The sequence below is a fragment of the Sceloporus undulatus genome, chromosome 4 (assembly GCF_019175285.1).
Source record: "Sceloporus undulatus isolate JIND9_A2432 ecotype Alabama chromosome 4, SceUnd_v1.1, whole genome shotgun sequence".
Taxonomy (NCBI): domain Eukaryota; kingdom Metazoa; phylum Chordata; class Lepidosauria; order Squamata; family Phrynosomatidae; genus Sceloporus; species Sceloporus undulatus.
Genome location: NC_056525.1, coordinates 148,172,416 through 148,197,321, shown reverse-complemented (window position 1 = coordinate 148,197,321; position 24,906 = coordinate 148,172,416). Strand labels below are relative to the sequence as shown.

General features: G+C 42.2%; 1 protein-coding gene across 1 annotated transcript in view; it reads right to left on the bottom strand.

The window, feature by feature from the left end:
* CRB1 (crumbs cell polarity complex component 1) overlaps nt 1-24,906 on the bottom strand; it is a 138,156-nt gene that overhangs the window by 97,686 nt on the left and 15,564 nt on the right. Inside the window, exon 2 of the mRNA XM_042461259.1 lies at nt 3,558-4,160. Within this exon, the coding sequence (XP_042317193.1) occupies nt 3,558-4,160 (603 nt within the window). The remainder of the gene's footprint in view (nt 1-3,557; nt 4,161-24,906) is intronic.

Below are 24,906 nucleotides of genomic sequence, written 5' to 3'. Positions count from 1 at the left end.
CAGATTAAGCACTTGGTTTCTGCTCAAACTGTCTTTGGGCCCATCTGAATGGACTGGCAAAATTGGAAAGCCCCTGATTTTTGTTCAGGGGTTTTGTTTGTCTGTTTTGAGGAGGGGTGATCTACATGACATTTTCCCCACTCTGAAGCATTCCAAGGGAATTCCCACTACCTACAAGGACTTTTTATTCTCAACTCTCCAGGTTAGTTTAAATTAAACTAGTATTTCCCAAAATGAAATGTACACCTCCACAGCAGTGTGTTTGTTATCCAAGAGCTAGCTAGGATGGCCACCAAGAAACATAGCAGCTGTTCCCAGGCCAGCATATTTAAGTGAGGGAAAGAAGAATGGGAGCAATAAAAGAAAATAATCCCAATACTTAACTACCATTATATTGCCAAAGCACTTTAACACTTTGGCTATAACTCTAATAATAATGGTGGTGGTGGTGGTGGTCTCAGTGGAAATTGGTGAAAGGCAATTTCTGTAATGTTACATGAGTCTCAGGGAAAGGATATTTCAAGAAAGAGTTTGGATACAAAACCAAGAATGTGCAGGTAAGATCAAAAGAAAAAGAACTGGGAAGTCCTTTCTTCCAGTCCACATGGGTGAGAATGCTAAGATGGCAAAAGAGCCTTTTGTCTCTGTCTCGATTTGTAAATTAGAAAGTATCTGATATCCATCATAAAGGGCCATCTGGCAGGCCAAATGGAAACTCCTGGCTGGGCCAGAACATGAAAGTTACTTTCAGAAAGAATGGATATAATGACATGCTGATGCATTCATCACTGCATGGTGGTGGGATGCTGCTCTGGGACCTCATCTACTCATTTATGGGTAGCTCCAGCATAAAGTTGTAGTCATGTATTCAAGAGTTCTAACTTTTTAAGCTCCTTTGACTTATTAAATTGTTAAATTTATGTTTAGTTTGTTTCAATTACTTGTTTATTATTATGTAGAGAGATCTTGTAGCACCTTTGTGACTAACTGAAAGAAAGAAGTTGGCAGCATGAGCTTTTGTAGACTTAACTTTATTTTGCTTGTTATTGTGAATTATGAATTATTTCAAACTGTATAAAGTGATTTTATGTACACCCTGCCCTCTTCCAGAACATAGGGTGGGATGCAAATAAATAAATACATGATTTGCCAAAGTTTCTTTCTTTCAATCTTATTGAAGAGGTAGGATAGAAATAAAATTTTATTATTATAGTTATTTATTCTTTTCCAGCTCTGCCTTTGGCATCTGAATTTCATCCCTGGGCACTACTTGCATGTCTCCACAGCAGTGCTGGGAGTTTTGTGGCTGTCGAGATGTTGTTGCACTACAGCTACCAGCATTCCTGACAAGTGACTATATTGTCAGAAGCTACTGGGAGTTGCAGTTCAACATTGAACAGCAACATGATTTCCAACTCTAGAGTGTAATCATGGTCTAAATCCAATCCCAGGCTGCTGCCACACTGCAGAATTAATGAAGGAACTTATCCCATGTCTTACTAAATTTTATTTACCCCATCTGGCTTAAAGCTTAATTTAGGCAGCATCCTGATGTTATCAGAAGGTTTTTGCAACCGAATTTGCTGCCCAAATACAACCCGGGTCCATCCCTGCTTCCAGGGGTACTCCGGCTGCCATTTTCTTATGCCAGAAAACTCCCAGATCCAAAAAGAGCCATGAGGAACACTCCTGGGATAGACCTGGGATGTATTTGGGTGGCAAATTTGGCAACAAAAATCTTCTGATAACATCATGATGCCACTTGAATTAAGCTTTAAACCAGGCAGAGAGGTAAATCAATTTAGTAAGCCATAAGCTCCGCAGTTTAAAACCTCTTTAATTGTCATGGCTCCATCTTATGCAATCCTGGAATTTGTAAATTGTTGTGGCACCAGAGCTCTCTGACAGAGAAGGCTAAATATCTCACAAGACTAGTTTTGTGTGATATTTAGCCTTCTCTGTCAGAGAGCTCTGGTGCCACAACAACTTACAAATGCCAGGATTACATAAGTTGGAGCCATGACAATTAAAAAGAATTCCATAGCATCGAGCCATGGCAGTTAAAGTGGTGTCAGACTGCATTAATTCTGTAGTGTAAATACATCCCATTTAGGGTAGCCCTACTGAGTCAATTGAGCTTACATAGCTGTCAATTTATACATTCCCATTAATTAAATGGGACTACTTTAGTTAAGACTACCAATTGGATTTAGGCCTATGACAACAATAGTTACTCTTGGGGCAATGGTACTAATCTGACATTCTGAAATAGTGTCAATGATTGGTAAAAGGAGTGGATGGGATTATCTTATTCTTCCAGAGCTGTAATATAGAGGTGCTTTTCTGCCATTCATGAAGTGGGGTGGGGATAACTGGCCTGGTATGACACTCAGTGCACCTTGCAAATTGTCTGTGGATTCTTCTTGTCTGTAAAAATTGCAGATGCTGCTAATGAAGGTAGTGATCTGATTATCACTGGATGAAGGATGGTGTGTTCAAAGCATGGATAGGCACAAGTGAAAAAAAAAATGCTTGGGTTTAATGAAGCAGCACACACTACAGCACAAATTATTCCACACTGTAGCTGCTCTAGCTCCAACAATTATTGGCTTTCCCTGGAAGACAACTAGATGAAATGTTAAGCCATGTGGGTTCCCTTGGGCATTTACAAACCTGAATCAGATTGGGGTGGCGGGGGGGATTTCATGTGGAAGATGGCTACACTTGTTTTCCACAGCTCCAAACCATAGGACCTGAACCAATAAGTTTAAGTTATAAGAAAGAGGATTCTGACTAAACTTTGGGGGAAATGTCCTAACAGAAAAAACTGTTTTACAACAGAAGAGACTTCCTTATGAAGGTGATGGACTTTCCTTCACCAGATGCATTTAAACAATGGTTGGATGCCCACCCCTCAGGTTTACTTTAGCACTGGATTCCTGCACTGTCAGGGGGAGGATTAGAAGACTAGATCACCCTTGGGATACCCTCCAGGCCTATGGTCATAACTCCCAGATCTGTTATTAAGATGGAAGGGCCTTGTTACTAGTGCTCAAGCTGTTATTAGTTTGTAAGTACTTGCAGGGGGAGGAAAAATTAATTGTTCATCAATTCTCACCTTAAATATGAAGACTCACTTAAACATCCTTAAATATGAAGAATGTGAACTTGGAAAGGCCCTCTGTGTGTTCAGTGGACCTTACTTTAAGTAAGTGTACCAAGGATAGATTGCAGGCAGTCTTTATTATTCCTGGGAGATCTCACAACTGCACTCTTAATCTTAGAGCTTAATCATTTAGTACACTTCTGATTTATAATTCCTGAGAAACTTACACAGGAATCTTGGTAATCCAATTTTCTCAGTTCATTTCAGGCAGGTGGGACACAACCCCCTGTCCTAGCATTAGGGAGCCTTAAGCCTCCCCCTCCTCTGTCCTCTGGGGTATATATCTATGATTCTATGCTTTCTAGGAGCAAACAGTAACCAGCATTTATGTTTGAACATGTAAGTTGTTTGTATCTGTAGCAATACTATGTACCTTCACATAGATTCTTACCTGTGTATTCAAGAGGGCAAAGGCAGTCGTACTTCCCTATCAAGTTCAGGCACGTTGCACCATTCAGGCAAGGATCCGAAACACATTCATTCACTTCTAGGTCACAGTGCTTCCCTTGGTAGCCTGGAACACAGTAGCAGGCATATCCATTGATCCTGTCTCTGCAAACTGCCCCATTGAGGCAAGGGTTGGAAAGGCATTCATCAAGGTCCATTTCACAGTATATACCCGTGTATCCTTCAGTACAGAGACAGGCAGGACCATTCGGATCCTCCTGGCAAGTGCCTCCATACCTACAAAAATGCAAGTCACATGTCCTGAGGACAGTTTCGCAGGTAGCTCCAGTGTACCCCATGAGGCAGTGGCAAGTAAAGCTGAGGTTTCCTGCAGCACTTGAACAGGTAGCATTATGGAGGCAAGGGCTGGAGGCACAAGGGTCACTGGATGTTTGGGCACAATCTTCTGCTGGCATGTCACCCAACGACACATCTGGACAGTGGCAAGCAGCCCCCTTTGTAGCGGTAGCAGCAGCAGCACTACATTCAGAGACCTTTTGGCAAGAGTTTGACAGGCACCTGGGACCATCTTTTGCACAAAGTGACTCTAGGAAGAAAAGACAATTAAGGGACAACTCTTAGGACATTCAAACATGCAAAGTGACAAAATGTTTCAGACTGTCTTTACTGCTGCCCTCTTTCCCTGCACAGGAATCCTCTTGTTCAGGGCTTAGGATGCTGCATGCTTTTTCAGGGGTATCACTAAGGGGTGCAAGTTGTGTGGACCCAATGGGGTATACAACCAGGGTGGTGGTGGTATACCCAGTGAGATTGGTGCAGCTGCTGGGTGAACTAAAAAGAGTATTGCCTCCCTTTCTCCACCTAGCAGCCATGCCAGACCCTGAATGGGCCATCCAGAGGCTACAGCACTGGCTCACAGCAGTGGTCTGACTAGATGACAGGTAGGTAGCTGCAGGGCATGCGAGTGAGGTAGTGGGAGAGGGGGGGAGCAGGACAATCTGCCAACCTCCCACATCCCTTTTTGGGCATCCACACTGGGTGACACCAACTGCAGTGATGCTTTTTGCATACTTGTGATTCCTCATGACACACAAAAGACATTTCTTTACTTTTGGGTGGGCCTCTTCTGCTTCCTAATGGATAGGCACTCAAAGTTTGCAAAGAACAACAAAACACCCACATGCAATATGGACTAAAAGATGTACAGAAAGTGCTGGAATAATGACAAAACACCATATAGTTTTAATTCTAATTATTTAATTTGTGTGGGCTAGGCTCAGTCTCTTGTTTGTTTGTTTAAATTGGTGGATGGCAGACCTACAGTTTGCTCAATAAATTCAGGAGAAAAAGTTGGCACAAGAATTCCTTGTGATTCACACTCGCTTCCCTCATTATATATTCTCTTTTCTCCTGCTTATTCTCCCCTGCAGTTCCTTCATCAGACCCTGGTGAAGCATTGTTCTTCAGATATTTTACATGGCCAAACCAGTAGGCAGAAACTGGTGATCACCTCCATGTTCTACATAATATCTAGCATTGTGTTGGATCTGGATAAATATAGTGATTCACACACCCAGCTTTGCTGAGCAGTAACAAGACTGTAGGTGTGAATCTTACAAGAAGGCTCCTTATCACCTCCAACAAAATTCCTACATATCAAAGTATGGATAAGTATAAGATTGGGCTTTTTTTAATCTGCAGAATTCTGTATTGCCATTATGTACTATGCAGCACCATAACTATGGAGCTACATAATGGATTCTGGCCAACCACTCCCCCCTAACCCCCAATGGGTCCATTTCCTTGTTGATGGAGATGTTGGTGCCTCACATTCCCACAGAAGCAATCTCTGGTGCAACAGGAAGGAAAAGACTCCATCACAAATCCACCATGTACCAAAGATCACTTGTGTGAGAGAGTAGGTGGAAACACCAGGCAATCAATTCTCAGTCAACAGGGAAGCAGACTCCCATCAATCCCAGTGGGTTTGGAGGACTTTCAAAATTGCTATATAGATCCCTAAACTAGGGACTACATTGATACTGTGACTGCATAGCAGTTACGAATGCATAACTGTAGCTTACATATATGTAATTATCCAAAAGGATTCTGTCCATTATCTTTAATATTAAGTTGCAAAACCAACACTTTCTTTTCTTTCTGTGGCTTAATTTGAACTGCAGAATTATTTTCTGCACCTGGGAGTGTGTGTTCCATATAAAACAAATGTCAGGAAGGTATAGTTGCTACTAGCTATCCAAAAGGGGTTGAAACATCCTCAGAATTGTTAAGGTTCTTCCAGACTAACTAGAAAACAGAAAATCAGTGCATATTAAAAGCATCACATTCTGCTATTAAGTTGTTTAAAAGGCTAGAGAGAAGTTCATTTCTCTCTTCATTACAGCCTGGTATTTTACATCACTAAGACAAATAGGGATCTAAAAAAACCACAACCAGAGAAGGCTAGGGATATGTTGTGAGATGGATGTTTGATAGATTTTCTCTATATTACTTTTAGGACACTTATTAATGAGAACTAGGGTCGGCAGGTGGAGAGAGAGAAGATGACTAATTTGCAGAAAAATCATAAATAACTCTTAACATGTGGGTTCATATCTTATTAAAACTGAAACCTATGCTGGAAAGCGGCTCAGTAAGTGATCCAGGATGTAGTTATAGGAGAGGAGAAAATGAGAGCATTGCCCCGCAAATAAGAATTCGGCTCCCCCTTGAAATTTTCCTTCAGTCTCAAATTTCTAGCACTGCAGTAACTCAAAATCTCAGTCAAGCATTTAGAAACACAGTTTAGGCATCTAAAGAAAAGTTTTTATTGTTGTGTGCTTTCAAGTCATTTCTGAAATACAGTGACCCTAAGGTGACCCTATGATCAGGGACGTAGCCAGGATTTTGGGAAGGGGGGTCCAGACTAAGTCCCAACATTATAATGGGGCTTGGGCACAGCGGTGCAGCAGCACACACTATTCATTGTAGCTAACAGAAGGAGGGGTCCAGACCCCACGAACCCCCCCCCCCCCCCCAGCTACATCCTTGCTATGATGGGGTTTTCTTGGCAAGATTTGTTCAGAAGGGGTTTGCCTTTCTCTGAAGCTGAAAGAGTTGACTTGCCCAGTGGGTTTCCATGGTTGAGCAGGAATTTGAACCCTGGTCTCCAGAGTTGTACAGTGCAATGCTCAAACCACTGCACCACACTGGCTCGCCAAAAGTAGGGGAAGGTAAATATACCAAAGTACTGTAAACACAGCAAATAGTGCGTAGGAGTTCTAGCTGTGAATGGTTGTCAGTGTCTCACTCTCTGCAATGCTATAAATTTTGGGACTGAAGGAAAATGTTGTTGGAGGACATATTTTTTTATTTAGGATGGCAATGCCCTCATTCCTCCTACCACAGCTACGCTCTTGAAATTATTGTTTGCATGTGGGCATGTCATATCGCCAGTGTTGCCTCAACTCGAACCATATACTTTTTTAGTGCAACCAAATTCACACATTCAACTGCCAAGTGGTCAAAGATCTGAAGAATCGAGAAATGCATGGGCAGCCATCTTTAGGTGTATTAACATGTAGGACCTGCTTTTTCAGAGGAGTTCGGTGGAGATAACTGAGAAACAACTTTTCACCAGGTGCATCTAATTCCCAGCTCCACACTAGCCAAAGTGGATTGTTTGAGGGAATGGGGGGGGGGGATGAAAAGACTTTCCAACCTTTGACTTTTTCAGCACAGGAAAGCAGCATCTGATTCCACAGGCACTGGCTTTCCAGTGCCTTGTGACCAGCAATGTCAGTAACCCATGCTAGCGGGTAAGAGCATGCTGTTTACCAAGACGTAGGCTTCCTCATGCGTGAGTTACAAACATCTGTTCTTCTGAACAAGAATATTGTCCCAATTAACACTGCTGTAAAGGAGTGTAAAGGGTGTGAGAGGAGAGGGAGGAAGGTGGAAACCTGCAGTCATGCTGGGTCTTGCCAGTTTTGCATAGGGAATAAGACACACTTAAGTTGTCTTTCATTCTCGACCAATTAAGATCACTTAGCTGTGACCTGCTTTGACAGAGATTCTACAAAAATTAATATTAACATCCCCAAAATTTAAAATAAACTGCCAATCACTTTGGATTTAGACTGAGTGACATGTGAAGTAATTCTCTGAGCCTTTTTAAAAGGCATCATAGCATTAACCTAATTACTGGAGGAATTAGTGCCAAACATTTTAGCCCATCGTTAAGGTCTTTTGATGTAACTGAGATGCTTGGCAAAAGGATCTTTTCCCCCATCAGAATATGGAATATATTAGTCTCAGTGGAGAAGAGTTTGTTCAAGGAAATGTTTGTTTACAGTAAAGATTGCCATCTACTGGTTATTTTAAGTATTAGTTAGCTTTTATAAAATGATTTTCATTCCCTGCCCTGTTAACAAGTGTATTAAACATTGTTTTTAAATTCACAGATTGTTTAATTGCATTTTAATGATAACTTTTTACCAATGTGTGTTTTTATAGGTATTTATGTTAATTTCTCTAAGCTGCCATGAGTCCCAATTCTGTGGAAAATATCAGGTATAAATGGATGAATGAATGAAGGAGATATCAAGATTTCCCTCCTCCAAAATCAACTAAACTCTTTGGGACTCGGCATTTGTTATTATAACAAAATTACTATAAAAAGAGCCCAACAAAATGGAAAAGGCAACATGAACCTGTTTACTAAAACACGTCAATCTTAGAGGATGCTAAAAAAAATGACAAGAACTAATAGCCAAGAAACTGAACATAAAAACAGCAACAATGGGTCAACAACAATATTGCAGAGATTATATCCCCCATGACATTTTTAGGCCCCCAGATGTTTCTGTGGCACCTTTTCCAAACTTTTTGTTGTTGAAAATGTTGTCCCAAATGTCCCTAAATGCCCTATAAAATGGCAAAATTTCCTCTTAGTTGGGGGCATTGGGGTAATGTTTTCACCTCTCCTTTTCCTGGAACTATTTCAAAAACTCTATGAGAGCTAAAGAATGACAACCTCTAGCTTATTCCAGATAATTCAAGGGATGGGAATTGAATCTACATCACCAGTATAAATTAGTAGACTTCCTATCTCTGTGTCTCTGACCATGGGTTGTACTTCTCAGAACTAATACTATGGCCATATTATCATATTTGATTTGGCTTATAGGGAGCAATAAGCAATATGAAGTCACTGTTCTGCACTGTTTTGAAGTCACAGTGGCTACACAATAAGCATTATGGAGTAACTGTTCTGTATTCATAGCTGCTGCAGGAATAATTCCATTTGACACCACTTTTACTGCCCTGGCTCAATGCTATGGAGTTCAGGGAACTGTAGTTTTGTTCCCTTTCTCTGTGAGAGAACGCTGGGTGAGACAACGAACTACAGTTCCCAGAACTGCATAGCATTGAGCCAGTTAAAGAGGTGTCAAACTGGATTATATCTGCAGTGGAGATACAACTTTAGTCACAATTGTGACACTTTTGCAGCAACTGAAACCTCCCTTCCAAATCTACTTTACTGGGCATTCAGCAGTAAGGTGAGAGGGAAGCCAGTTCTACAAACAATTGGAGATTTGGAAGGATGGTCCTGGAGAGGTTAGTTAAATATAAGAAGCTATAAGAAGCCTGCTATTTATTTATATCTTTGTTATAGGAAAAGAAAGTAATTACAAAAAAAAAATATTTATAGTGGCTTATATTCAGGCTTAATTGTCCAATTCTATTATCATCGTCGTCATCATCATCATCATTTATTTATATAGCACTGTAAAATTTACACAGCGCTTTATGTACAGGAGATAAAATAGACATAAAACCTGCCAATTAAGATTAACAACTTTTCTCCTGGTTTAGCTCTGCTCTGTCAAGGTTGGGTTTGTCTATTTATTTATTTACTTATACATCTATTCAATTTATTGCCTGATTTTGCTGTTCCAAGGGACCCAAGGCAGCTTACAATAAATAAAAAGATGTTGGATCAAATGTTATATTACAAAGGTTTTTAAAAAATTAAACAGTGGTGCTATTAAAAGGAGATAGTTAAAAATAATTTAAAATAGTGTTAAAACATAATTAAAACATACAAGATAATACACACAGCACACACCATATATCACTTTTAACACTGTTCTGCTATATGATTAAAGTAGGTCTGCCTATAAGAAGGTGCTAACTTGTCAGCAGAAAGAGAGCAGAGAGGGGGCTAAATGGATCTCTTGTAGAAGGGAATTCCACAACCTGGAAGCAGCCACTAAGAAGGCTCCCTTCTGTACCATCGCCAAATGTGCTGTGATGGTGTTGAGGCCAAAAGAAAGCCCTTCTTAAAGAGCTTCAAACTTGGGCTGGTTCTTATAGGGAGATGTGGTCTTTTAGATAGTCTGAATCCAAGCTATATGGGCCTTTAAAGGTCATAACCAGCACTTTGATATCTGCCAAAAATGAACGAGTAGCCAGTTAAGCTCTTTCAAGAGAAATCTGCCCCTTTTCTGTCTCCAACACCCATTTCCTATGCATGTGATGCTCTTAACAATGTACTATTGGTAGGTGTGCAACTGACAAGCCCTGCTTTTCCATCCGTTCTGTCTTTTCTTGCTCTTCTGGGCTTTCTTCATCTTGGCAGCCATGGTGCCAGTTTTCTTTCACAGATACCTGATTTCTGTTTGTTGTTGCTTCTGCATGCCTTCAAGTCATTTCTGACTTGTGGTGACCCCAAGGTAAACCTACCATGAGGTTTTCTTGGCAGAATTTGTTCAGAGGGGGTTTGCTTTGCCTTCCTCTGAGGCGGAGAGAATGTGAATTGCCCAAACTCACCAAGTGCATTTCCATGGCTCAGCAGGGATTCAAACCCTGTTCTCCAGAACTGTAGTCCAATGTTTAAGCCACTACACTATGCTGGCTCTCCCCTGACTCATGTAATGCTGGTGAATCCCAACTTTGATTCACGTTCCATCCTGTCAAACTACATTCTCTTGCATCTCCCTTTACACTGGAAAGAAGCTCACATTAGTATATGGTTTGTCATTGCCCTTGTGCAAATCCTGCTAGTATGTTTGTTTAGCAGTGATCAATGAGTAGTTGGGCAGTGGGGAGGATTCAACCCAGTTGTTATCAATTGACCAATGTATCAGCATGCCATTATGTCAGAGTGCTAATCAACACTGCCCTCACTGAAGAAAATATATCTAGGGGGGGGGGAACCTTGTTCTGTCTAGCCATGTGCTACTTAATGTGAGCATGAATCGCCTCACCTTTGGAATATGCTCTAAAACTAGCTTGGGCCACAGAAAATGTGCTGTGACAACCAATTTCTAAGTATCAGCTAAGTGCATTTTCCCTGAGGCCATGGCTGCGAGTTGTGCATTGATATCCCTAGTGTTCACCGGTTATTTAAAGAAGCCAAACCTGTCACTGAGATTACAACACAGCAATGTTCAAGTTGCACTGTCACTGAAATATCTTCAAATCCTTTGGCCCTAAGTAGGGTTTTGAAATAACTGATTCCACTGGAAGTGTATTTATTGCCCAAGGTGCTCAGCATGGTTTCAGAGATTTCTTTGCTATGGTACACCTAGGCATGTCTCAACTTGTTCAGAATGGGCTGTGACAGATAGCGAAAAAGACAACCCATAAATCTGCAAACAACTCCTCAGCAAATAGAACCCCAGAAGGCTGTGCATGTTATCTTGAGGTTTTGGATGCTATATGATGGCACTTGAGGAAGTGCCAAAGAGAATGAGAACACAGGCATATAATCTTAAGAAGAGCCAAAGAGACGAGAATGGTTTTTTTCTCAGACATTTCCAGCATGAAAAGAGAGAAGGAGATGCTCTGCTTGGATTGTGTTGCTTGGCAGGTAAAGAATTAAAACATGCCAGAGGACAAAGAAACATAGACTGCTAGAAATGGGCAACCTTAAAGGTACCAACAATTCTCTGCAGCATGTTAAGACAAGTGTCTTGAGCCATGTATCACCTTGTTAGCTTGTCAAAAGAATGAAATGTTGGCCTGCTTAGCTATACTGTAAGACAGTACAGTGGGTAGCCAGGCAATGGTTGAGGATATCACTTGAGTAGAAGGAGGGATTAATAGGGTACTCCATAGAGCTTGGAAAAGTTACTTTTTGGGGACCCAAACCCCCAAACAGTATAGTCACTGGCACTTTATACCTATCATGCCTATATTTAAAGCAATCTTGTTTCTATCACACTGGGCTATTGTCATCACCAAGCAAGCTAGATATTAATAATAATAAATAATAAACTGTTTATTTATAGCCCGCTTTTCCTGGGAGATCAAAGCGGGTTACAACAGAGTACTACACAATGTACAATTTACAAACAGTATTCATATAAAAACCACAACAATACATCAGACTGATTAAAAACAGAGTAAAAATTTACAAGATAAAACCGAACAAACTAGTATAAAGTGCTGGTGCAACGGGGAGAGAGCAAATCTCATAACATCTGGGGGAAAGCCTGTTGGAAGAGGAAAGTCTTTAACTTCTTCCTGAACAGGTCAAGGGAGGTAACCGAGCGGAGCTCACCAGGAAGAGAGTTCCAAAGCTGCGGGGCAGAGCTAGAAAACGCCCTCTGTGCAGTCATGGAATATCTCGTGTCAGGAACCCTCAAGAGTTGCTTCCCAGCCGACCTGAGAGCGCAGGGCGGATTATATGGGGAGAGGCGGTCCTTCAAGTACCCTGGGCCCAAGCCATTTAGGGCTTTATAGGTAATAACCAACACCTTGTATTGCGCCCGGAAGCAAATGGGCAGCCAATGCAGATCATATAAGACAGGCGTTATATGGCTGGTCCTGGAACATCCAGTGACCAACCTCGCTGCCATATTCTGCACCAATTGAAGCTTCCGGGTTTGGTACAAGGGTTGCCCCATGTAGAGCGTGTTACAGAAATCCAACCGAGAGGTCACCAGAGCATGTACCACCGTTTCAAGGTCCCCCCGGCCCAGGTAGGGTCGCAGCTGGTGTATCAGCCGAAGCTGATAACAAGCGCTCCTGACTGTCGCATCCACCTGAGATGTAAGGTGGAGTGACGAATCCAGAAGCACCCCCCAGACTGCGAACTGAGTCCTTCAGGGGAAGCGTGACCCCATTCAGGACAGGTGGACAAATCTCCATCCCCGGACCCGGGAAACCTATCACGAGTACTTCCGTTTTCTCTGGATTCAAGCTGACTCTGTTTTCCCTCATCCAGCCCATTACTGACTCCAGACAGGCATCTAGAGGAGAGATGCCATCCCTGGTCACTGCATCAGTCGGAGACACAGAGAAACATATTTGGGTGTCATCAGCGTACTGATAACACTGCACCCCGTGTCTCCAGATAATCTCTCCCAGCGGTTTCATGTAAATGTTGAATAGCATGGGGGACAGAATGGCTCCTTGAGGGACACCAGATGTAAGTGCCCTCTTATCGGAGCACACGTCCCCCAGCTGCACCATCAGGAATCTACCTGAGAGGTAGGAACGGAACCACTGGAGCACAGTGCCCCCGATACCTAACTCCCTCAGGCGTTCCAGAAGGATACCATGGTCAATAGTATCAAAAGCCGCTGAGATGTCTAAGAGCACTAACAGGGACACGCTACCCCTGTCCATGCCCAGACGGAGATCATCGACCAGGGCGACCAGGGCAGTCTCAACTCCGTAGCCCGCCCAGAAGCCAGTTTGAAATGGGTCTAGAAAATCTGTTTCATCCAAGACCGATTGAAGTTGAAAGGCAACTGCCCTCTCGATCACCTTCCCCAAAAAAGGCAGCAGGGAAACAGGCCAATAATTACTTCGAATCAGGGGGTCTAGGGAGGGCTTTTTTTAACAGCGGTTTTACAATGGCCAATTTCAAGCTGGATGGAAAATGCCCTTCCCTAAAAGATGAATTAATTATGCGGCGCAACATAACAGTTACAACCAACCCCCCCCCTGAGCTGCTAGCCAAGAGGGACAGGGATCGAGAGAGCACATTGTCTTTCTAACACTTCGAAGGATCTTGTCCACTTCCTCGGTACTCACAGACTCAAAATGATCCAGTACAATCGAGTCCATGGAGGCTCTGGGGACCTCTACTCTGGATTCTGAAGAAATACTGGCATTGAGATCAGCCTTATCCGAGAGGTTTTATCCGCGAATAAGTTGTTAAACTCGTCACAGCAGGCCTTGGATGGTTCCAAAATAGAGTTCAGGGAGGAGGGCAACTGGGTAAGCTCCCTCACTACCCTGACAGCTCTGCCGGACGCGACTCCGCAGACGCAATACGTGCAGCATAGAACGAATTCTTAGCTGCACTTATTGCCACTCCGTAGGCCTCCAAATGAGAGTCCAGGAGTGCCTTGTCGGCTGAGTGCTGGTGCCTTCGCCAGTCACGCTCTAGTCGTCGCAGAACCCGCTTCCTTTCCCTGAGGTCTTCCGTATACCAGGGCTGTTTTTTGGAAGCAGGCCTGAGAGGACACTTGGGAGCGATACTGTGTATAGCCCTGGAGAGATTGGTATCCCAGATGTTAGTCAGGGCATCAACAGAATCGCCGTCAGTTCCAACCATATGCCCCTCTAGGACTTCTTGGAACCTTTTGGGTTCCATCAGCCTTCGAGGGTGGACCATCCTAATAGGTCCACTACCCCCGGAAGGGATCTGGGTAGATGCCTTGAATTTAACTTCGACCAGGAAATGGTCCGTCCATGACAAGGCAGAGATATTTGTTATCTCCGCCCACGGACTCTCCATGTCTGTACAAAAGACCATATCAAGCGTATTACCAGCAGAATGCATAGGCCCTGAGACCAGTTGAGACAGGCCCATGGCAGTCATGGTAGCCATGAACTCCCGAGCCACACCAGTTGGACTATGACTGGCCTTGAAGGGGATGTTGAGGTCCCCCAGGACAAGAAGCCTAGGGGACTCCAACACCAGCTCCGAGACCAGCTGTGTCAGCTCGGCCAGGGAGTCTGTTAGCGCACGGGGTGGCCGGTAGACCAACAGAATCCCTAAACTGTCTCTGGCCTTCAGGGTCAGGTAAATACATTCGATATGGGCAGTTTGTCGGACATGGTTCCTGGTTAAGGAAAAAGTGTTCTTGTGAATCAAGGCACCCCCCCCCCCCCCCGCTCACCTAACCGGGTCTGGCACTTAACTGAGTATCCGCGGAAAGAGCCTGAGCCCCACACTGCGTCACTTTCAGGCCCAAGCCAGGTCTCAGTAAGGCAACAGGGCATAGTTTCTTTAACTGGGGTCTGAATTCTTTACGACCTGGCATTGACAGGAGGCAGAGACAGGTGTCTGGTACAGTTGGACCGACCCTCAGATCTCTCTGGTTAGGAAAGTGGATGGAAAGAGTGTAGACTAGATGTGTACATGCCTACTTTCCTCAGATCACTCCTATAATCATTTGTGGCTGGTAACCCATACCCAGCATATTCCTGTTAGGCCTATAGGGAACTTGAAACCCATACCTTAATCTCATATACAAAATACTCAGATTACATCTATGTCCTTTTCCCACTTGCCCAGCCAAACATAAAATTCAATTTATGACTTTCAAAGAAGGAACCTGAGCAGCTACCTGCAATGTCTTTTCAACTCATTTCCTTTCCTTGGCTCATCCCATTCTACAACCCACATATCATTAGGATCTAATGTTAGGGAAAGCCATTCCATTTTTTTCTTTATAACTCTATCAGGATTGGAATCCTATTATTCTCCAGTTATTATTGGACTGCAGCTCCTAGCAGCGTGACCCAGCACATGCCAAAATGAGGGAGTTGCAGCCCACCAGGTCTATACAATTTTCTTCACCAACTTACTCTTTGCTGCTTCTCAAGATGAAAGTGCATATGAACTGCCTTGAGCACTACAAAGTATTAAGCATATGCCTGAATCAAGGCATCAAGCAATCAGGTTCTAATACCTCACCTCCTGTGTTAATATGTCTGTGTGCTTGAAAAGGCAACATTTTGGCCACACTTGAATAAATTTTCCACCAGTTGAGACCAAGTTCCACAGAATTTGATTTCCTGTGTGAACAACAGGTCTTGCCAACACAGAAGACCTTACTTGACCAATGTCCTCCTTCTGTCTGATCAGCCCTACCTTTAGGCAAAGTCAGGCAACTGCCTCAGATGATAGAACCTGACTAGCAATAGACACAGCCCCTGGATATGACTCTTGAGACTCCCAACCATTGTCATACCTTGGGAAATTCCATACAGTCTGTCCTACACCACTTAAACTAACCCACTGCTGTCAGATCTGATTGAAAAACCAGTCCCTTTGACAATACTGAAGTAAGTTCAGCTCGCCTTTAATAGATAGAGCATAGTTATTCAACAGAGGCCTTGCACAAACATTAAGGATGTATCTTTACTGTTTTCCATATGGTTTATTACATCTGAATGTACAAGTAACAGCTTGAGAAGTCTAGATCTCATCTCCTGCCACAATTGGGGCTCCACTCCTCCTGAAAGCTTCCCTCATTATTATGTGCCAATGTAAATTAACATGCATGGCAGGGGGTTGGACTGGATGGTCCTTGTGGCCTCTTCCAACTCTACAGTTCTATGTCCTGAGACTTTTATCCCTATTTTCAATGTACCCTTCACTCATTAGAGATTCTTGCTTCCATCCATACTGCTGAACATATATGTTTCTGTCTATACACCCAACCCCTTCCCCCACAGATACAGTCCCTGGTCCTTCTAAAACCCACAGATTGAGAATGCTCCCTGGTTTCCCACTCTACAAAGGTTATTAGTGTATATGTAGGTAAGGCCACACCATTGACACCTGTAGGTCCCAGTGCCAGATTAAGTATTTCACTGCTTGAGTGAAATCCGCCAATAATGCCTCACACCCACTAAGGACATGATATGTTGTGCCTAACGCCAATGAAGTCATTTTGGTATATACAGTTGATTATCCCAGGGGTGCCTTTCCCTTTGCCTGTCAGTAAGAATGCAATAATAACAAAATTAATGACTAATAATTTGCTACTCTTTCATGACACTCTGTGACACTGTCAGAGGAAGTTGCTTCACTCTGCCAAATGGCAGGGCCATTTACCATTGGGTAGCTTTTAAAATTTCTGTCCCAAAGAAAAGGCCAGTTCATTATAACAAGAACAAAGCTTGCAAATGCACAATGACAAAACAAAAGAAAACATGAAGGCCAGCAACAGAAGAGCAAAAAACAATGGGATCAGTTCTGCGCTTTCCAGAAGGCTAATAACAAGTTGGATCACAAAACCAAATTGACCAAGTGCTTGGGTTACCGTTACACCCTGTGAGCAGCACAAGCAGAATCGCCATAAAAACGCTAAGACACTAAATATGGAATTTATTTACTCCAGGCCTGTTTTTGAAGCATCCTAGTATATTGCCATGGAAACCGTGTGTGCGTGCGGCCTATTGCCTTGAATGAAGATGATCGCCATAGAAACCAATAAAAACAACAGCAATGGCAACAAAAGGAAGGAGCTGGTCTGATCTCTGTAAGAAAGAGCCCCCTCCTTTAAAAAAAAAAGATGCTTAAATCAGCAAAGACAGGAACATCACACTGACACAAGCAAACAACACAAACGAACCACACAGTCTGTAGCCAGGGCTAGTTATTTGTAATGGCAAAAGCAGACCAATGGCCAAAGCAGAATGTTTTAAAATGTTGTTAAGGTGCTGCTGAGACAGTAAAGAGGTTTTGGAAATCATATAGAACTGATTGATAATTTGGTCTTCATTTTATTATTCCTTGATCACCATATTAATGACAGGCTGCTGTGCTGGACTGATATAAGGGCTCATTTTTGCTTACTCCTGTTTCATCTGAGTAAAATACATTTCCTGAGTATAAAAGAATCAGTCTGTATTAGCAGCAGCAGCAGCAGTAACAGACAGGTTACAGTAAACACAGTGACATTATGACAGGATTCTCTGCAGCACAGCCCCACACTTGTTCATCTCCGGTTCACAGTAGCACAGCATACATGTTCAGAGGCACTCATGCAGAATAATGTTTTCTTGTCTTCCATTGCATGGAGATGAAGACAAGAAGAGACAACAGCAGAACATCTTGAAAATCATCTGCAGTGCACCAGTCACACAAGCTTTATCTGTGAAGTTCGCTTCTTAACACAGGATAACCTCTCTCACCCTTGAAAGCAATGTCCTGCAAACTCTTTCACACTTCCCAGATAGAGCAATATGATTCTGTTTTATGCCATGGTTCCATCCTGTGAAAACTTGGGATTCGCAGTTTAGGAATGGGCATTGATAATTCTCAGGCAGAGGGCTCCTCTAGTGCCTCAGCAAACTACACATCCCACGATTCCATGGGACGCAGCCAGTGGTATATCTATTGTATTTGACACCTTGGGTGGATCATTTATTAACACTCCTGGGGAGGGGAGAACCCACTTGTCAATCAGGGTCCCTTGAACAGCTGCAGGTCACTATAATCTCATTCATATTTTGGAAGTGTGAATACTGAACATCAGAGGCCACTCATTTGCCATATGCCAGGCTGTCTGTCTCCTTTTTCTCCATTATTAACAATTAGCTTCTTTACTTTTCCCAAGCTGCAATGTTAAAACAAAATACACACACACACCTGTGTTGATTATGGGAGAGGGAAAACATTGATCCAGTTGTCAAAGAAAATTCAAACACTTGTGAAGGCAAGTTTTACACTTGTTTTTCTGTCTTGCTTGGAACAATAGATAGGACTTATAGAATGATTATGTTTACTCAAAGGGAGTCTCAGAGAACTACAACACCCAGAATACCCCAGCCAGCATAGTAACTGAGTAATGATGGGAGTTGTAGATCAGGATATAATCCATTTCCAGATAAATAGGGTCTGCAGCATTAGACTGTATGCATACTTTCCTGGGACTAAGCCACACTGAATATAATGCACATCATGCCCTGTGGAACACAGTGATGCTTATATCCATGTTGACGTACATATTAAGTTTGGTAACCTTATGCTTTTACTTAGAACTTTATTGCTAAACCAAAGAAAGCCGAGAGGCTGCAAGAGAGAAGGAGGGACCAAGGAAGATGATAATAAAAGTGTGTCTTTTGTTGTGCAGGAAATATCAATTTTGCAAAAGGCATGCTTTCATGACCATCTCCCTGATAAGGCTTTTAGAAATGAGTCCCCATGAGCTTAGTTGGACTTAGTTCTAGGTATGTCTGCACTGAAGTGTAGGCTTAAACTTCTTGAAATCTGAAGAGACTTAGGGGCTCTACAGACCACCCTGAAAGGGTGGGCTGGAGCTGCCCATTTTTACTCCTGATGGAGGCTGTAGCAAGCAAATGGTGTGGCCTCTGTCAGGACATTCTTTTTAATTTATGTGGCAGGCGCCATGAGTGCATCAATGGCACACTCATGTGCAGTAATAATGCACGTGCAGCACTGTGATGTTTAGATGCTGCACCCTGTTTTCATCATCATGGTGACCCCCATGGGGACAGGACCAAGCCATGATGGCACCACCAGTGCACAGTAGGGCATGGGAACATGAGGTTGATCCACACTCCCAAGCCCTAAAATTGGCCCCAGGCTTTCTGGCAGTCTGTACCAGGCCCCTAAGAACTGGAGCACAGCTTTGGTGCAGCTTCTGGCCTCTTAAGATTTATATGTCATTTAAACAGCATACCTCCAAAGTGACCTGAAGCAGCTTTATTTTGGCCTGTCTGTTCGGGCCCTTACTTAGAGCTTAAAGGCCTGTTACAGACTGCCAAAATAAAGCTGCTTCGGGTCTCTTTGGAGGTATGCTATTTAAATGATGCATGGGTCCTAAGAGTCCAGAGGTCGCGCCAAAGCCACATTCCATTCCTAAGCACTGGAGTGCAGCTTTGGTGCAGCTTCCGGATTCTTAGGATGCATGAATCATTGAAACAGCATACCTCCAAAGAGACCCGAAGCAGCTTTATTTTGGCAGTCTGTAACAGGCCAAAGTCTATCAAAAAATCATCAAGGGTTTGGGTGAAGTCCTAACAGATTTGTTTAGAAATGGGGAGGGGGTACCATTAGTATTAGTTGGTTATATTGGCCGGGGCTGGCTGGGATCAGCCCTAAATAAATTTAAAGAGGCTGCTAAGCTTCCAAAAGATGCTATTTTTAGATTCCAGCTTTCCCTCTGAAACAGAGTTTGAGAAATGAAAGGAAATGGTTAAGACACAGGTGCTTTGAGAATCTGAGGAGGAAAAAGGAGAAAAGACAACAGTGTTGCCACTTCACCAAAATACTCCTTAATTAGAGTGGCCAAGAGAGCAAAGGTATTGTGTGTATGTGTGCCTGTGAGTAAGCAAGAAAGCAAATTTTGCATGACACCCACTCACACACTATCTCTCCATTCTATTCTCACATGTATGCAAAAATCAGCAACAACTTGGCAACATACGTTAGCTGCTGAGGCTGGAGCAGAACACATATTTTCAGCTGGTGCAGAGGGGCCATTCAGGCAGTGACGTACCTGGTGTGAACCCACTCTCAATATGCCACTGGATGCAGCCATAGCAGCTAAAATGGAACCACAGCATTATAAAAATGTAAAAGGGGCCCCTGGAGAACAAGTGTACATTTTATGGATTAAACTTGGTGACATTCTTCACTCATATATATCAGGGTTAGCTTGTCCTCAGGCAATGGACAAGATGGCATCTTCTTTCTGGATACAGAAACCAACTAAACTGAACTGGATTCACAGTATAGGACTAGGAATATGACAGAATCCTCTACTACATGTGAGGGAGCAGGGTAGTTTAAAGGCCTCAGGACAGGTTGTGACATGCATAGCTGTCCTCTAGCAAGAAACTATTGGTAGCTTGGGAGAAGAACTCAGGAGCTACAGATTCATCTCTTAATTGCTTGAGATGGTTATCTCATCCTGCCTAATGTTATGGCTAGCCCTGATTGATTTGATTTGGTTTTGTTTGTTTTTACCATTCTCCAAAGGCTGAGATACAAGATAGCTAACAACCTGTCAAAATCAGCTTGATAAAATACAGTAAATTATAATTATCAATTACATATCAATTTAAAACAGCAATGAAAACCCTTTAAAACACCAAATTAAAACAGCACATGAATTTTAAAAATTACCCCCAAAGTCCAGCACTTCCATTTAGATAGTTTCCTAAAATAGTAAACAAATTTGATTACCTCCATTTAACTGATTAGCTATGAAAGGCCTTTCTGGATTTTAAAAAAAAGTATTTTCCTGTTGGAAGGACTAGCCTCATCTCCAAGCTCTGCAAGTGGCCAACAAGAAGGCAATCTCCCATGCTCCTGCTAGATTTACCCCTGAAGGTGGTGAGACTGAGAGAAGGGCTGCATAACTATCACTACAGCCACATCAGCCATCTCTATGGATTACCACAACTGGTGCACTGGCTTTAATTGTGTACAAATACTCCTGGCCATTGGTGAAACATGGGATCTGGGCGCAGACATAAATCTGGGAATACACCTAGACTTTAAATCTAACTTTTCAGGTGAGTGTAACTGCATTAAGTACAATTTTGATCATTATTCTGTGATTTGACTGATTGGGAGAACCTCTGTTTTCTATGAATTGTGTCAATATTTTTTACCCTCATCTACTCCATTTTTGACTCCAGACACTGGTTGAGAAATAAAACAACTTCCTCTTTTAGATGGAAAGGAGAGACAGTGTCATCAGCACATTGCTTTTACCAAATTCCAATCTCTCCCAGCAGCTTCCTGTAAATATTAAATATCACTGAGAACTAAACTGATGCTATTGTACTTTGGACATGTTATGAGACAGTATGGCTCACTGGGAAAGATACTTGGTAAAATTGAAGACAGTGGCACCACTATGGTTGGTGTCACCCCAGTGTGCAAAATCATGCTGTCACCCACAGGATCAGTGTGCATGTGGAAAGGACAAGAGGGACCACTGTGGAAGAGAAAGACTCTGGTCTACTTGCTACCAATGGCTAATGGACCAGAATACCTGAAGGAACTATCTGTGTCCTGGACCATTCCAGTCTAGCCACCTTCTTCACATGTCCTGAAGGGGTCTAGGTGCCATTTGCTGACAAGAGAGGCCTCCAGGCATTTGCTGTGGCATACCGACAGTCTCCCAACCAGTTTCCAGGTGAATGGATTGTCTCCAGGAGTCCCAGTATACCCATGGAGTCTTTGGGAGTCCAAGTCTACCTGTGGAGCACTATGGAAGTACACACTGGAAGGCAGCCCCTTCCCACAAGCATACAAGTAACACCATCCTCTAAGGTGTCACCCAGTGTGATGCACACACACACACTTGAAATGCCCCTGGTTGAAGGTAGTTGGGAAAAGAGTACTACAGGTGGATTCATTCAATCAAGAACGCCACAACCTTGAGTTTGCAAGATCTAAAAGCAAGGCACTTGGCGGTGTCTTCTTGCTCAGGTCACCATATTTGATGGCAAATATAACAACAACAACGGGAATAGAACCCTAAGCAAAGTGTACATAAATCACCCAAATCACTTTCTTAGCTTTCCTTTTCAAGAGTTGCCCCACTAAAGTTCTTAGAATCCCCTTCCATTGTTTTCTCCTTCACTGCCATAGTTTAGGTTGTAACCTTCTTGGGGCAGGTACATTGACTGTCATGGGCTTTCAACGATATGTAGATTATTAATTATTATTAGTATTAGTATTATTATTGAAATTTGTAATGCTTTTAATTTGTTCTGGTTTCAATATTCTGCAAGCTGCCTTGAAAGGGAAGCGAGGGTGAAGAGGAGAAGAAGAAGATCAAAACCACAACCAAATCTTGTTTTGCTTTGTTATGCTTATATGGTTTTGCAAGGTACCATCTACAATGATGGCCACCTATAAGCAGTTAATAAAAATGAGTAAAGATACATTGAATAGATGTCCATGACATTCCCTAATTTCTTCACAATGCCGCTCTAAATAGTATAATTGCTAATCAGAGTTTATTTGGGGTTTATTCATTGCCTAATTTCAGTTACAAATAAAGTGATATATATATAAATTTGTGTTAAGTTCAGAACCATGAGCAGGCAATCTCCCAATTCCTATACATAGACCAATCAGTGTTGTATCTTAGCATTTCATTTTCCCCACTGCCCATCAGCCAAAGCTGAATACTAATACTATGATTTCTGAGCAATTATGATATCCCCATGATTCCTCAATGCCTTTCTATTGCAGCAAAGGTTGCCTCCAGAAATCTCAGTACTTTCCCTATTCTCTCTCTTGGAATAATGTCATTGTAAAGAGAGGGGCATCATCTATGCGGCCTGGTGGGATAGATAGTTTGGTTTTGGTAGATAAAACCAACTTGTTGTCTTAATATTGAAAGAACCGTTCCATCCCTCCTATAAAATAACAATGTGTCCAGCGTGTAGTCTGAAAATCAAAGTAGAAGGTAGAATTCTTAATTCCATACATATATTCCAAAGCTTCATGATAGAATTATGTTGTGTTCAGTCATTAAAGCAAGCTAAGTTAATTTGATCATTTCAGCTATATCCTAAAATTTCCATCTTAATTTTGTTTCCACTGGTATGTTGGCCAATTTTCCATCACAAAGAAATGTCTTCCCTAGATAGAATTAAAAGTCTTAATAAAACAGGCATCTTTTATGCAGATGTCAATGTTCAATGGAGTTTATCACATGGAAGCGGCCAAATCCCGTGCAAAAACAGGGTTTAAATCCGGGAAAATCTCACAAACGTGGGATAGTTTTCAGACAATGTTGTGTACATTGAGCATTAACGCAACATTAATCCATGCAGAAAGTGGGCAAAATCAGCTGCTTTTTACTTTTGCAAAAATCCTGGAAGTAAAAAGTGGCCGATTTTGCCAACTTTCTGCCCAGGTTAATGTCAGGTTAATGCTCCATTAGTCTGACATGTCTGAACACAATCCCACTTTTGCAAGATTTTTCCAGGATTTAAGTCCACTTTATCCATGGGATTTGGGCACTTTGCCTCCCATGTGATAAAGTCCAACATTTAGGTATCAGGCAGGGTCAAAGAGGCGTGCAAATCTTCCAGTGGTGGTTGTTGTGCAGCCTCATTGTCACTTCGATGGGCTGATTCTTCTTCATGTGGGTAACAAGAACCTTGCTTTTGTGTAATATGTAACCACATGCAGCCCTTCAGATTTAAGGCTATGGTGATTTACATGCATTGTAAAAAAAATGTTATTTACAAACAAGTAATCTTTAATGTTGTGCGAACTTATTTGAGCTATGTTCCATTTTTCTCTTCTGGGGAAGAAAAGCTTCTGATCCAGTCATCATAAGGAGTTTGCTACTGTTTTTTTTTTTCTAATTTGTTATTATTTCTCTCCACTTTAGAGAATTCTCATCTGTTCAGTATAAATTATAAATTTTTCAGTGTACATAAACAACATATTTGATGCAACTAGTCAAGGGAAAGGAAGTACGTCTTGTGATAGCTCTGTGGAATAGGAAGTCTCTGGAATTGTGAAATACCCAGCTGTGCATTGCAATCCTAACCATGTTTATTCAGCAGCAAGCTCCATTAAGTTCAATGGGCCTTGTTCCATATTAGGTATGTTTAGGAATGCAGCCTTTGTTTTTGCTGGAAGTCATAAGCATATGAAATTTAAAAGATGGCAGAGAGGGAATTGCTACGCAATCAAGGAAATCTTTGGTTACTGAGACATAAAGAGCACAATCAGAAGAGAAAACAGGTGGTAGAACATGGATGGATGGACTGCTTTCAGTCCACTCAGTATCGACAAAAGTCAGTGCTTTAGACAATAGAAAGTGAAAAAGTTTCAGCCCTATAGACCTATATTTTCCAAATTGAGATATACTTAAGTTTCTTGAATTTAAATGTTTGCACTTCACTTTTTAACCAAATATAAGCTTTACCGATTAGAAAAAAGTAAAACAAGCTTTATTTATTTACTTAGAATGCCAAAGAATAAGAATTTCACAGAAGCTGTAAAAGTTACATTTTGTACCACAATGCCTAGTATTCCCCACTCAACATGGCTATACTGTAGTTGCTGGCTGAGAAATTTAAGGAGATGTCCAAAAGGGTAACTTTTCCTGATTCTAGGATTCCCTTTCCCCAGTATGACAGATGATGGCTCCAAAAGGAGTGAGAGGGTAGGTTAAATATCACTCCCCAAACTGGGAATTATCCCCCTTGCCCCCCCTCCGGACACCTGTCACTAGTTGAAGGAAAGGCACTTTTCATATGCTCAACAGCATTCTTTTATCATTTTCTGGATAGTTCAGATATGAACAAAGTGCAGACCTTTTGCAATCTCCCAGTTTATTTTT